This window comes from Eptatretus burgeri, chromosome 1, assembly GCF_056783735.1.
Source record: "Eptatretus burgeri isolate ZD-2024b chromosome 1, Ebu_testis_v1, whole genome shotgun sequence".
NCBI lineage: Eukaryota > Metazoa > Chordata > Myxini > Myxiniformes > Myxinidae > Eptatretus > Eptatretus burgeri.
In genome coordinates this window covers 5,881,841-5,896,433 of record NC_140961.1, presented here as the reverse complement: position 1 = coordinate 5,896,433, position 14,593 = coordinate 5,881,841, and the positions used below count along the sequence as shown (strand labels likewise).

The following is a 14,593-nucleotide window of genomic DNA, read 5'->3' as shown; positions in this document are numbered from 1 at the left end:
TGAGTCGAGGTTTGACAGCAAGCTCTCCACTTTATGAGAAGAAAAGGACACAAAGTCCAGGGACAGTTTGGTGTGACTGAGTAAGGTGGGTACAGAAAGTAATGGGGTTTGGACACAAGATTTCGATGCAAATACCGAGTTTTGCCATTCAGCCTTTTCACGTGTGGTATCAGCAGTGCAGCCATTTGTGGTAAGGGAGGGGATGGAGGGGGAACATACACCAAAAACAGATTTGATTCGATGCCACCAGAATTTGGAGGAGGGAGAGAGGTTTGAAAGTTCAGACTTGAGATGAGAAAGATGTTGTTTTCCGGCTGTTCTGAGGGTAGATACACACTTGTTCCAAGCTTTATGGAAGGAACTGAGATTACCCTCTGTTGGGTTTGCTTTCCATGAGGCAAAGGCAAGTTGTTACAGGACAACTGCCTCGTCACAAGCTTCAGTGAACCATGGGCAGGAGGAAGGGTAGGACAACTGAAGACAAGAAGGGATAAATCTGTGCATGAGGGAGAGCAAGTTTCTTTGAAAAAATTCCCAGGATGAGTTGATGTTGGAGAAAGTAGCGATGGGGGATCAGTCCAGAAGTTTGATGGCTGCTTGGAGACCCTGCCAGTCGGCTTGAGTGAAATGCCAGACCCGACGGTGCTGAAGTGGTTCTCTGATAATAGCCATAGAGATGTCCAATTTGACAAGCATGTGGTCAGAAGAACCAATTGGAGCAGAGGAAGAACTGCAGATATTTTCAGGGAAATTTGTGAAAATCAGATCCAGACGAGATGGAGTACCATTTGGTGAGATCTGGGTCAGGAAATTGACCGATTAAGTCAGTCCCAATGAGTCGCAGAAAGCTTTTGCTGAAGTGTCATGACAGGTGAGAGAGGTACCCACACCCAGCCAACTGGCATGATGACAATTGAAGTCACCACATTTGATGAGAATATGGAAGTTGGTCCATGTTTTCCAATGGAGGAGGCATTTGCTCTTTTCATATTAACTGCATACCAGGCCGACAGCGTTTCATGTTAAAAAGAGCAGGGGAAGGAGGCAGCTTTTTAGATGTGAGGGGGAGCAACTTTGAGAAGGTTGAGTGACGGTGTTGAATTATGGGAGAAGGGTGAGTGGGGAGAGTTGAGGCAGAAAGGTGAGGAAGGAGTTTTTTGAGAAATGTGAGAGGGAGACTTGGACTTAAAGAGTGTGATGGTTGCTTTGAGAGGGAGGGGTAAGAGGAGTTAGTTGGCAAAAAAAAGTTGGAAGTTGAAAAAAAAAAAAGAAGTTGGAAAAAAAGAATGGTTGATGGAAAACGAACATTCATAGCAAACTGGGTTTTTTAATTTTTAGGTCAGAAATGCAATTAAAGACATTACTTGATGGATGCAATAAAGGCGAATTAAGAGAATGGAGAGAAGAAACGCTGTAACAGTTGGAATTTTTAGACAAGGTATGAAGGAAATGTCGAATTGAGAACAGTCTGTTGAAACAGAAGAATAGTCGTGAATTATGATACATTAATGAGAACCACACATGTGAAAGAGGAAGATGAAGCATTATAAGAGATCGTTTTTATTATTATTGTTTGAGAGAGTTTTCACCAGATTAGGTAGTGGAAAGGTTATAAATAGAAAAATGGTGAAATTGGATCGGTAAACACAAAGGGTGGAAACAGATCACATGGTTATGTGAGAAGCACGTGATAATGGGAGGTGTATCATCAAAAGTGAGTTTATTTCTTTATTTATTTTAAATAAGGTTTGCTTAAGATTCGGAAAAGGGAAGGTTGAAGTAAAATCGTGGAGGTGTATGGTGAATTTGGAACTGTAAACGCAGAGTGAAGCTGATGGATCGATGAAAAGTATCAGGAAAGGGGTGGAGAGAGACACGTGGTTACAGGAGGTGTATAGATAGAAAAGATACAAGAAAGATTATTATTTTTGATGGATTTTTGAAGAACAGGTAGGATTCGGGAATGGGAGGTTGTGGGAAGAAATCGTGAAGGTAATGGTGAGAGTGCGTCAGCTCAGGTAGACGAAAGATGTTGTGCCGGAAGAAGTAGGAAGAAGAAGAGTAAGAAGGAGGAAGAAGAAGAAGGAATGTGACTCAGGAGTATGCAGGGAGAAAGGTCGATTTTTCTTTTAATTTTAAAATTAAGACAAGAAACAGTGTTTCGTTGGGATGGTAGGGGGAGTTGAGAATGTGGAGAAAATAGGAATTGAAGGTAATAGCGAGAGAATACAAATTAAAACAATCGTACAACTGGAGGGGAAGGAAGGGAAGGCTTCAAGGAACCCGGTAAGACAAGGTCAACAAAAACTCACAAAATGACACGATTTTTGAAACAAAACGGAGCGAGGAACACACAGTAACATGTTGGTGAGAAAATAAACAGTTAAAACGGAACAGATAACGACCGGAAACTTAGCTTTGAGAAAGTCGGCAGAGACCCCTGAGAGAACCTGCTATCGCTGCAAACCCAGAACCGGAAGTCGAGTTTATTCCAAAGGCAGGAAAAAAGAGGAATGAAAGTGTGAAGGTGAGCAGTGATTCGTGATTTTGGGAGTTTTACAGAGGGGTTTGCTGGCAGACCTTGAGCGCTATGTGGAAATATGGGCGAGGGAGACGGTGACAATTCACAGCCAGGGCGGTGGGGTGGGGGGCAAGTCTCGAGAGGAGATGCAAGAAGATAAAGACCACCGACCTGCCTGTGGTGAGAGAGTGAGAGGCCCAAAAACTCAGCCTTACCACGGGAGATACCAATGGTCCTAAATGCCTTGGCTTCTACAGCGTGAAGCCGAGAAAGGTGAGAGGCAGGAGCACCAGCCCAGAGGGGAGAGCAGTACTCCATCAGTCTGTGGACAAAAGCTTTGTATGTGGTCAGGAGCTCAGGTGGGCCGAGGAAGGACTTTGCATGATGGAGGATGTCCAGTCTGCGACTGGCTTTGGCGGCCAGGTTTGAGATGTGGCTTTCCCAGGAAAGATCATGGCAGATAGTGAGACCCAGAAACTTGAATGAAAGAACTTCTTCCAGAGGATTGTTGAGAAAGTAGATGAGGGGGGTTTCCAAGCGGTCCTTTCGGAGAGACAGAGTGAGAGTGTGAGGAACACTCACCTGAGGAACTTGCACCAAAGGTATACCTCCAGACGATCAGAGTTCCTTTTAGAATACTCAAGGAGGATAAGAATCATTGCCTCCGGATTGTCTGTCTTACCGGGAGAATCCTTAAGAAGATGATGAAGCTGTGCAGGTTTGCTTCCATACTTCCATGGCTTCTATAATAAAAATGTGAGGACGTGATCCCTCCCAACCACGACCTTCGCATAATATGAGCAAGATTCCTGGTACATCTTGGGTGTCCTTTGTACCACCAAGAAGGAAATATCTACACTCGTGATCCACTCATTCCACTTTGCTGTGCTAGCAAATCGGATGGACACTCCCTGGCATGAGGTTCTTCTGCCTCCCTTGACTGTCTATCCAAGTTGGGAATCTTTTTATCTCTACCCAGCATGAAGGATGATGTGAGACCTAAGTTGGAGATTGCTCATGGGGCACTGACTTCTTGAGCTCTGCTGCAACATTTCACAAACTTTCCTGGTGGATGTTGCTTCAGTGGTAAAACAGAAAGCACCTTTCACCTATACCTACAGTGTCCGTATCTTCAAGCATGTTTTTTTTGAAGGTGAAAATCCTGCTCTTATACTTCTGGCTTCATTTCTCCCCAACACTTTATGTTTTTGGTCATCCTGTGAAGAAGGAGAGTAGATCACAGGATGTCCTTGTTAACTATATTTTGGCCTTTGCAAAACTTGGATTATGCAGAACTAGAAAGGCAAATGTTGAAAGTAATGTCGTGTAGCATAGAGTTTTGCCTGAAAACTTTATTGTGTTCACGAATCACTTCGGAGTTCAAGGTGGGACAATATTCCCAAACTATTGGAAGGTTTGATGAAATTTGGACCACAAATGATGAACTGTGCAGTGTTTCCCCTCAAGGTTCCTTGCTTTTATTCGTCTAACTATTACTATTATTTTTGTAAACACTTCATTTTGTTTCTTCCTTATCTGTCTTTGAAGAGCTTTCTCTTTAAAATGCTCCACCTCGTCCACCGCAGTTCTAAACATGGACTTGCAAAGACGAGAAGTTGAGCGACATTGAACAGAAAACCTATGTCTGCCTTAGCTTCCCTGCACCTTGAACGCAAGCCTCTAAAGTCATTCGAACCTAAGCTTGGCGAGTGTTACTATGACTATGACTACCACCATTATTACTACAACTATTTTAAAGTCCTCATATATTCCTTCCTTTTTGTGTGGTCAGCCATGGAGATTTACCCAACTGTTTCACGAACCAGCTGGTTGCGCCTGACATCAGATTTGATTTGAGCAGAAGTTTGCAATTAGTTCAGGGTGCCGGAGATAATCACCTATTCCTCTCGAATGACAATGAGGGATCTCTAACCTCCACGACGATTTAATGCTTGCAAATGGGAAACCCAGCTTTACGTCCACCATCTGATGGACGATGTACCTTGTGAAACAAAACCCTGTCTGTGATGCAGGATTCAAACCCAGACAAGACAGTTCAAAGGATAGTGTACTACCTCTGCACAATCGTGTCGGGTAGCAGGTTCCGCTTTTGGGCAATTCTGCAAAGGTTCCATGATTATCGCAGGTTTGAGTTCATATGAAATTCCTCGAGAACACCAACGATTTGAAATGTAAGGATCCACACACCACATCAGCGTGACCTTAGGCAGAGCTTATTAAAACTTGGTGCATCGTCCCCATGGAATAGCGAATACCTCGGCTTCGAGTACGTTGGAGAACTCTCACGAGTTGCTCTTCGTATGTTCTGTCATCCGGTTATTTGTTTTTTCTGCTCTTATCGGTGCCTCATGCCGTCTCTTGTGCACTCACCAGATCTTCTGCCTTTTCAGGTACTACCTTTTCGCAGTGGGTGTTCCGATGCTTGTCTGCGGTATCACGGCTGCTGTCAACATCAAGAATTACGGAAGCAGGGAAAGCCTGCCTTGGTATGTCAAACACTGTGTTTTTCATTATCGGCGTCACATTGGTCAACGTAACAATTTTGCAATCTCATCACTGCATTTGGGGTTGGGATTGTAATGCTTTTTTAAAGTACGAGCTGTTATTTGAAAGTATATTTAATTGCAAAAACCCTTTTGAAGCCCGATTTAAACGAGCAGGATTTGATATGTCTATTTGCGAGGAATCACACGAGGGTTGTCAATTACGTCTCAACACAAACTTGGAAGTAAACAAATAAGAGGGTGGTTAGTGATCTCAAAGTTTTAAATTATTGTGAACGGGACTACAGGGAAATCACACCGGTTATTTAATGTCACTCATTTTGTTAAACCGCTGTGGTATTTGTCTTATGCACTTTGTAAAACTAGCTAATAAATATTATTACTGAGATTCACATGCAAGCAAGCCCGTCTCGCTGTCACAGCTTTCAAAATGGCGGTGAGAATCGTGAATCGATCCTACAGTTACGTCGTTTTTATGGCAATTTTTAAAGGGTGTCATTTTGATTGCAATTGTGAGAGGTGTTTGAGGAACCTCACCTGTGTGACCTGAGACGACCCTTTACTGAGGATGAGCTTAACGAGCAACTTCAGTGTTAATGATGTTGATGTTTTCACAAGTTGTATTATTTTGCGGTACAAAAAAAAACAATTATCATCATACAGAGTTATATTGCTATGACCTGTGCTGTCAATATAAAATACCTGACTTCGTACCTGATAAATTCGAAAGGTAAACATTTGTGCTTCGACTGGTGCTTGCCTGTTGCTCCGCAGGCAGGCCATCGGCGAGTGTGCCGTCCCACAAGGGGACTTCAGCCTGGGGACCCGTCCATCACCGTTGATATCTAGTGGACGCTAAATATCCCACGACGTATTTCATGAATAGTAGGCCGTTGTGCGCTAGTACACTCGCCATGTTCCAAATCCTTCCCCGAATGTCAAGGTGCACTGTCTCAGGAAGCACATTTGGTGTGATTTTTGAACTCTTTTCATCTCATTCTCCCCCACACCCCAGGCATGTTAATTCCCTTCACTGCCTTTACTTCAATGTCCTGACAAACTTTTCCTTCCACACTCCCCTTCCCTCTTTTCCTCCTTTCTTTTGTTCTACTCCCTTCTTTCCCTTTGTCATATTGTCAAATAGTCCTTCATTTAGACCGATCTCCACAATTCCCTCTTTCCTAGTGCCTGAAATAAATGTGTTGCCACTGAGTAATCCTATTCCACAGGAGTCAGTGGAGAATGAAAAAAAAAAAGGACAAATTAGTGAAGATACGCAGATGGTACATACTAAAAAATATATGGGCAATCAGGGCTTGGCTGTTGAATATGTTCAGTCGTGCATAGTTGGTTGGGGACTCGTAAAAAAGGAAAGTGGATCACATGGAACCTGCGAACAAAGGCAAATTAAGACGAAAGGGCCACCGACGTTTTCTGCAGTGAGTAGGCCTTGTGATTCCTCTTCTTGGAGGAAAATCTGAATGATGCTCAAGGACTTCATTCATCGAATGTATGTATGTCCATGTTTGGACTCTTTTATTCTCTTTTCTTATGATGCAGCATATGCATAAATGCAAGTTTTGATGCTCCAGGTGAACCTGACTGAGGTAAGGAACTGTGCAACTTGAAGGAATCGTTTTGTATTATCCAAACACGTCAGTCCTCGGGGGTGTGGCAGCCGGCTTAACGTTTCCTCCAAGCGTCAGCCGTATGTTGTGATGTAGTACTCATGTAGTGTGGCACTTTTTTAAATTGGATCCTATTTCATTGAAAGTCAAACTTACACGATGGACATGTCAGAGTTGTGTATGCCGAGATGCTCCCGCTGAGCTTGAGGCTGAGCCAGAGCAGACCGAGCCAACCAGATCTTTTGAAAATCAACAATTCTCATCGTGTTTTTATCATTAGTGTACCTTTAGCATTACATTTGTATACCAACACCAAAAATGGATTGGTTCTGGTCGCAGTGTTTCATCGCACTTTTAATTTGATACCAACTGTATGTACATGTCTGGTGTTTGCTTTATGGTTTGTGTGGGCTGTTATTATGGTATGCAAGGGTGGTGGGCTTGGGATCCTTGGATCTTGAGTTCAATCCCACATGGATGTTGAATTAATACCAGGTGGGGTTGACTCTGCCTGTCATTCTTCTGAGGTCGGCATAAATGAGTGCCAGCTTGCTGGTATCCTGCATCGGAGTGACGACCCATCCAGGATTGTCCCCAATAGCCAAGGAGACTGCACCAGGCAGCACCAATACTCTGCACAGAATATGGTCTCCATGGATGGATGGATGGATGGAACTGTGTGTACCAGCCTTTAGGTATAAGCACTTGCCTGTGAGCTGTCTAATGTGGGTTAGAATCTCGACGCAGCTACAAACTGTCATAATGGTGTTTAGCAAGGAGAGCGACGCATTAATATGCCCACCGACCCTCAGATGGACATTCAGCTGGCAGTCCCGTCTGCCGGCATGACGGTACACCCGGGTTAATGTGCCTACTAAGGACAGTGTCCTCAATGAAATACCCAGCCTGTGAAGCACCAGGATGATAGTTTTAGCGTCAACTCAGGAATTGAACCGAGACATGACAGGTCAAAGGTGACGATGCGATCTCTGAGCTATCCTATCAGCCCATTAAGAGCAGAATTGACCTTTAATCAAAGACACAACCTGAAGCGCATAACATTTATCCACCTGTCCATGATGTGGTCGAGATTTTTGAAATAGGTAAGTTTCAAGTGAAAATAGGAAAGAGGGAAAGGCGTTTTGAGAGTGATAAGTTGTGGGAGGTTATGGTTAAGGCCCAGTCACACCTTGACGTTTTAGCCAGCTTATGCCGATTTTTGGAAAATTTGTCTAAAACGCTGGTACACGTCGAATACGTTATGGGTAAGTTTTGATAACATTGAGAACACGCTGAAAAACACTGCCATACGTCGTTGTACGCTGGCTTTAAACGTTGTACTTTTCGGTTGTCCTCAAATTTTCCTTGCTTGTAATTTTAAGACTTATGCCAGCGTATGATTCACACGTTCCGCATAACGCTGTCCATAAGTTGTAGGCACGTCACGCGATCGTTGACACACGTCGACACACGTTACTTGTGAGTTACTCATAAGTCGAAACAAGTCGAGGTAATGTTTAGCGTACCCAAAACTTATTTCTAACCTATTAGTAACGTGTTGTACTCACGTTACGCGATCGGTGACACACATCGACACACGTTACTTGTAAAGTGCTTATAAGTCGAAACGCATCAAGGTAATGGTTAGCGTCAGTGTTCCAGACTCCCTGGTTTTTTTTTTTTTTTCTTCCTTCCTTTGGTATGATGGTGATTTTGACACTTCGATTTCTAGTGCGGTTATAATATAATATAATTAATAGGCTGCCGCTCAACGATTTAAATCATAACCGCACTGTACACTGAACACCGTCATACCGAAGAAAAAAAAAAAACCTGGAGTCTGGAACACTGACGCAAACCATTACCTTGATGTGTTTCGACTTATGAGCACCTTACAAGTAACGTGTGTCGATGTGTGTCAACGATCGCATATCGTGCGTACAACTTATTCCCATCGCATGCGGAGCGTGTGTCATACAGCAAGTACGTCGTAAAATTTTCAACATGTTCAAATTACAAGACGTACTCCACTTACTACGACGTATGATAGTGTACTTTAGCGTTCTCTTCACGCATACCAAACTTACCCATACCGTATTCGACGTGCGCCAGCGTTTTAGATGCATTTTTCAGAGGTCGGCATACGCTGGCAAGATCGCCAAGGTGTGACTGCGATGTTGACACTTCCATTTCTGCGGCGGTTATGATTTGAATCGTTGTGCGGCAGCCTTTTAATAGGCTACGCCACAAGTTTATTGGCGATACGTGCAGCGCGCTATGCATAAGTTAGACTATCGTTGGGCATAGGTTGTGAAGGCTGACAACAGGTTCAGCATTCGTTGGTATAAGTTATCTATAACACAATGAAACGTTCTGTGTCCGTTACTAATACGTTATGCATAAGACCAAGTCGTTATGAATACTTCCGAATCTTTAAAAAAAAACATCAAAAGTTCAACATAAGCCAGCATTTTACATACATTTTAATACGTTGCCATTGCTGGATAAAACGTCAAGGTGTGACTGGGCCTTTAGGATGGGTGATTATATTATGACGTTACATGAACATTTTATAGATTACGAGCAGGATGGGGTACTTCATAGAAATAAAAACCATGATCAACAGAAAAGTTTATTTAATTAACCATATTTTTTATTCAAAATTAAAACTTTTCAATACATTCGCAATTGACGAACCCTCTATTATTTTATTTCTTTGGGTCTGAAATGGGAAACACCTTTTTGCCCTTTTTCCACATTTATTTTTTCATTTGAATACCAAGACTCGTGGGTTGAGTAAAGTGATGAAGAGTAAAAACTCAATGAACTGATCATGGGGAAAACATTTGGAAACGGAGAGAGAAGAGAGAGAGAAGAGAGAGAGAAGAGAGAGAGAAGAGAGAGAGGAGAGAGAGAGGAGAGAGAGAGAGGAAGAGCGAGAAAGTGAGAGAATAACATTTATATGGTATAGTACTATTTATAACCAAGGTGCCCTTGTAATCTTGACAGCTTAAGCATAATGACTTATCCCATTCACTCACAATGAGAAAAACAGGGTTCAGGAGATGGCAGGGAAAATGTTTCCTGGTGTGATGCCTGCACGAGGTGAGCAGTTGAGCATTGGAGCCAGCAAGATTCCCAGAGCCAGCGAGATGTCAGGTCTGGATTCACTCCTTTTGGTGGCTCGGTCCCACATCTACAATTTGCTTCACAGCTTTCCTGGACATCGATCGCACTGATCCTGAAAGCAGCTTATACCGATCACCAACGCAGTTTCACCAAACCAACCCCAACTGCTCATTCAACTAAACACTCACCTTTCTATATCCCTCCGCCCTCCCCCCTTCACCTTTCTATATCCCTCTGTCCTCTCCTCACCTTTCTGTATCCCTCCCCCTCGTCTTTCTATATCCCTCCGCCATCCCCGTCACCTTTCGATATCCCTCCGCCCTCCCGCTCACATTTCTATATCCCTCTGCACTCCCCCTCACCTTTCTATAACCTCCCGCCCTCCCCTTTCTATATTTCCTTCACCCTCCCCACTCACCTTTCTATTTCCCTCCGCCCTCCCACCTCACCTTTCTATATCTCTCCGCCCTCACCTTTCTATATCTCTCCGCCCTCACCTTTCTATATCCCTCCGCCTTCCCCCCGCTCACCTTTATATATCCCTCCGCCTTCCCCCACTCACCTTTCTATATCCCTCTGCCCTCCCCCTCACCTTTCTCTATCTTAAACCCCTTCAGCTGTTCTCAAGTTATCGTAGTCATTGAAACCTATCACTGACAGATTGACAACCCAAAAACATAATGCTTCAGGTGACTGTCAGCAGAGTCACCAAGACTTTTAAAGGTACTTGCCCTAGTCATTTTACAATCGGTCTCTTCATTATCTTAGGTTTTGTATTCAAGGTTCAATGTGACTCTCTCGTTCCTGCCCTTGAGCTATTTAAAAGCACAGGCCGAACTTCCTCACACGTCATTGAACTGCATGCTTTATTACCCCCACCAGAGAAGGCATTACATTTGGGTCCGTCCGTTTCTTTGTCTGTTTGTTTATCCGCGCAGACACGAGCGTTTTTCTCTTGCAACCGCTTGTCGGATTGAGACAAAATTTTCACAATAAGAGCAACTACTCATGTAGTATGCTTCAATGACAATTATGATGTCATAGGTCATGTGATGTTACAGTCATATTGAAGAAATTGAAACTTGGCACATGGCAAGGACTCCACATGGGAAAAAAAGTGTTTTTAATGATGTCATAGGTGCCTTCATTATGATGTCATAATTGCATGCATAGAACGCTACATCTGATCAGTATGAAAATATTTGAGGGTCATCTGGGGATAAATTGGTCCACAGAAGAAAAAAAATTTATGACGTCATCGGTCATGTGGTTCAGCAGCCATATTGGATTTACCCTAAAAGCTATAAAAAAAATCTTCTTTTCCAGAATGGCTGGACAGATCGAGGAGAAACTTCACACAAATGTTCCCCAAGCCTTGGGGATACCAGGCTATTCATGAATACTTGATCTGTAATATGGTCTGGCAGCCAATTTGGATTGAACGAAAAAAAATTCAAAATTCCTTCTCTTGGACCCCTTCATTGATCGATGTGAAACATCACAATTATGATCTCATAGCGATGGGAATGTATGTTTTAAATTTCATCCTGATTGGACGCATGGTCTGGCAGCCATAATTATTTTATTTTTTTTGATCTGGGTTCTGTTTTTTCTTGTTTGTTTGTTTTTCTGAATAAGGTTCACTTAGCTGTGCCCCAATGGGTTTGAGGGTAGAGGAGTAGCATCTGAAATGTGAATCCTATCCAGGTTCGTCCTGATGACTTCATCTTTGCTTTTTTCTTGTCTGGGTTCCTTCTGATTACTCCAATGCATGACCGTTCCTTTTTGGTCTTCCATTTGATTTGAATTTAATTTATTTTAATCCCATTCTGAATTCAATTGAATAACAATAAACATCATGGGTCAGGGTCATGTGTCCAATCAAAGCAGGATGTCTTGGTTCCCAGTCATCACTGCCAGCAGTTATAAAGTGACAGTTCTAATTGTCTCATTAATTATGTAACACAACACCACACAAAATACACCACAAAAACAAGTCCTGGCGAGGGTCTCCAATCTCTGATTTGTATTTTTGATTATCATTAGTTTTGTTTTAATATTGTTTTTTTTGTAACATTGTAACGAATAACTTGGAAATTGATTTTGATTGATCCATCTTCAACCTTCCACTTGCCTGAGGGACCCTGACCTAATTTATATTATTTATGTTATGCACATTATCCACTTTGTTTGCCCATGATTAAAGTCGAACCAAAATATATATCTATATTATAAGAGAGGGTGTGTGTGTGTGTGTGTGTGTGTGTGTGTGTGTGTGTGTGTGTGTGTGTGTGTGTGTGTGTGTGTGTGTGTGTGTGTGTGTGTGTGTGTGTGTGTGTGTGTGTGTGTGTGTGTGTGTGTGTGTGTGTGTGTGTGTGTGTTTTCTCCGAGATGGCTCATCAGATCTTCGTCAAACTTTCAGAGGTTCATCAGTGAGTGCGGAGGAGTGTTTTAGGCGAAACAATTTTGAAAACTTTGAAAAAAAAAAATTGGTAGTAAGTGTGTAGGGACCCCATTCCTAGTGGGTGTAGGGAATTGTTTTAGGACCCCACAAAACATATTAACCAGGAAACACTGGGGACTCCTGCTAGCATTCGATAAATCGGACTCTTTTTATCCAAAAGGCCTCAAAAATTCTGTTTGTTTGTGATTGTCATCTTTGGCTGAAACCAATAATAAAAGCAAACATTATGTTCATGATGCTTAAGAGAAACTTATGCAGCAAGGTTATGTTATTAACGAATTTTCAGACTGAAATAAGATGAATCTTCTCTCCTTACTCCTTCATGATAATGGCGATATTGATGACATTACTCATGGACATCCATCCATCAAAATGGGACCATACTCTGTGCAGAGCGTTGGTGCTGCCAACAGTCTCCTTGGCTATTGGGCACAATCCTGGACGGGTCACCACTCCGACACAGGATACCAGCAAGCTGGTACTCATTTTTTGCCAAACTTGGAAGGATGACAGGCAGAGTCAACCCCACCTGATATAGCCAAGGGGGATTTGAACTCAGGATTCCTAGGATCCCAAACCCTCCACCCTCACCATTAAGCAAACACCAGGCATACTGATGGACATGATGGTGCAATTGTTCACTTTCATTTAATTGAGTTGCAAGATAGCTTGGCTATAAAGGACGCATGTATAACTATGCACGATCCAACTATAAACTGTCATCCTGGTGTCTCGCAGGCATGTTGATTCATCAGTGTGCGTGCCATCCCCCCGGATGTACGTTAAACTGGGTGTCCCATCTGCCAGCATTAGCACCAACCCTCTGTACAGAATATGGTACATCTATTCAATTGTTGAAAGTAATTTGATCATTCATATTGTCACTGCACTTCACACGGAATAACCAAAATGAAAAAGTTTTTTTTGTTGATCTCACAGGCCCCTTCTTGTTGTCCCATCCACCCCCAGTCCAACAACCCTTCTCCCCCCTCCACACCCAATCCCCTTGCTCCCCCACAATGCAGTTTTGCCTTCAAAGCAATTTCAATTCTTTTCAACACCCTTACCTTCACCGAAGCCCCAGCAGGACCCTTCAACATTGCAAATGACCTTTAGTAATCCAACCGATGTGCCTGTCAGCTGGGGAGATAAATTTAAACTAAACGTTCCCAATTTTGTTCACAGTAATTAATTTACATGAGGAAACAAATTGCACTCCTCATTACGACCCAATATTGCTTGAAGCCAGCAATGGACCCATCTGCCAGCACTGATCGTTGGTGGACATTAAAGATCTTTTGGTGTTTTTTGTGAGGAGTAGTTGAGTTATCACTGGCACCCTGAACAAATTTAAAACTCCTTCCACTATCAGTTGAACGCCATACTTGCCAAGCCGGTTCGTCAACGACTTGGCCCAAATACATTCCTTGGCCGACCCCACAGGAGCGTGGGCATAAATTGGAGCCATTAAAAGAGGACGAGAGAGTTATCTCAAATTTGCTCGGTTCGGTAGCAAGCAATTGACATGCTACCAATTTTGTTTGATGTTAAACATATTCATCCATAACATTGTATTTGCTCAAAAACACTTTTCATTACTTCCTGTTTATGCACAGAGAATAGGAGTTCCACGTTTTTCAATATTTGCAGAAGGGGAGAGTGCAAAGAAGTAGGACAACGGATAAGTGAAATATTACCCATGATGTCACCATCTTTCTGGGCCGTTGGGGAGTTTGCGCAAGTGCAAAGCAGGACTCGCACACCTCGATGCTATTTCTGATACAGTTGTCAGAATTTGGCTTGCTCAAACATTGAGAGTATCCGAATAGAAAATCCCACCAAGTGCCCCACTTCACCTCACCTTCCCCTGCCTCGACAACAAATATCTCTGCAATGTATAGTAAAAGGACCCAACGAGTTAAACAGCAGGCAGGAATTCATCTTTGCTCCATATCCACATATGTATTGCCATCTTGTGGTGGAAGGTAGTGAAGATGACTTGATGCCGCTTCATGCAGTGCTTTTGTTTGGTGTCCTTAACCATTTTTATTCTCCTGATTTCCACTATTTTGTTGAAAAAAATTAACAAACCTGATTACTTATTTTACCATATTTCAATGCGATCAAAATAACCTTCAATGTGAAATACATTTTGTCTTACTCTCGACATCACGATTCTGCTTTTGATCTTTGGCTAAATGGAGGGAAAAGTTGAAAAGTTTCCATCGTACTTGCTTCAAATTGCTTCCACCCATAAGACTGTCAGGGTGATTGTTGCTCATCGTGTGGGGAGATCGGTCATGAACAATTGATTATCGTTTGGAGC

At 42.8% G+C, this 14,593-nt stretch overlaps 1 protein-coding gene across 1 annotated transcript in view; it reads left to right on the top strand.

Moving 5' to 3' along the window:
- Positions 1 to 14,593, top strand: part of ADGRA1 (adhesion G protein-coupled receptor A1) — a 522,543-nt gene that overhangs the window by 494,502 nt on the left and 13,448 nt on the right. The window contains exon 6 of the mRNA XM_085871264.1: positions 4,933 to 5,028. Coding sequence (XP_085727390.1) covers positions 4,933 to 5,028 — 96 coding nt within the window. The remainder of the gene's footprint in view (positions 1 to 4,932; positions 5,029 to 14,593) is intronic.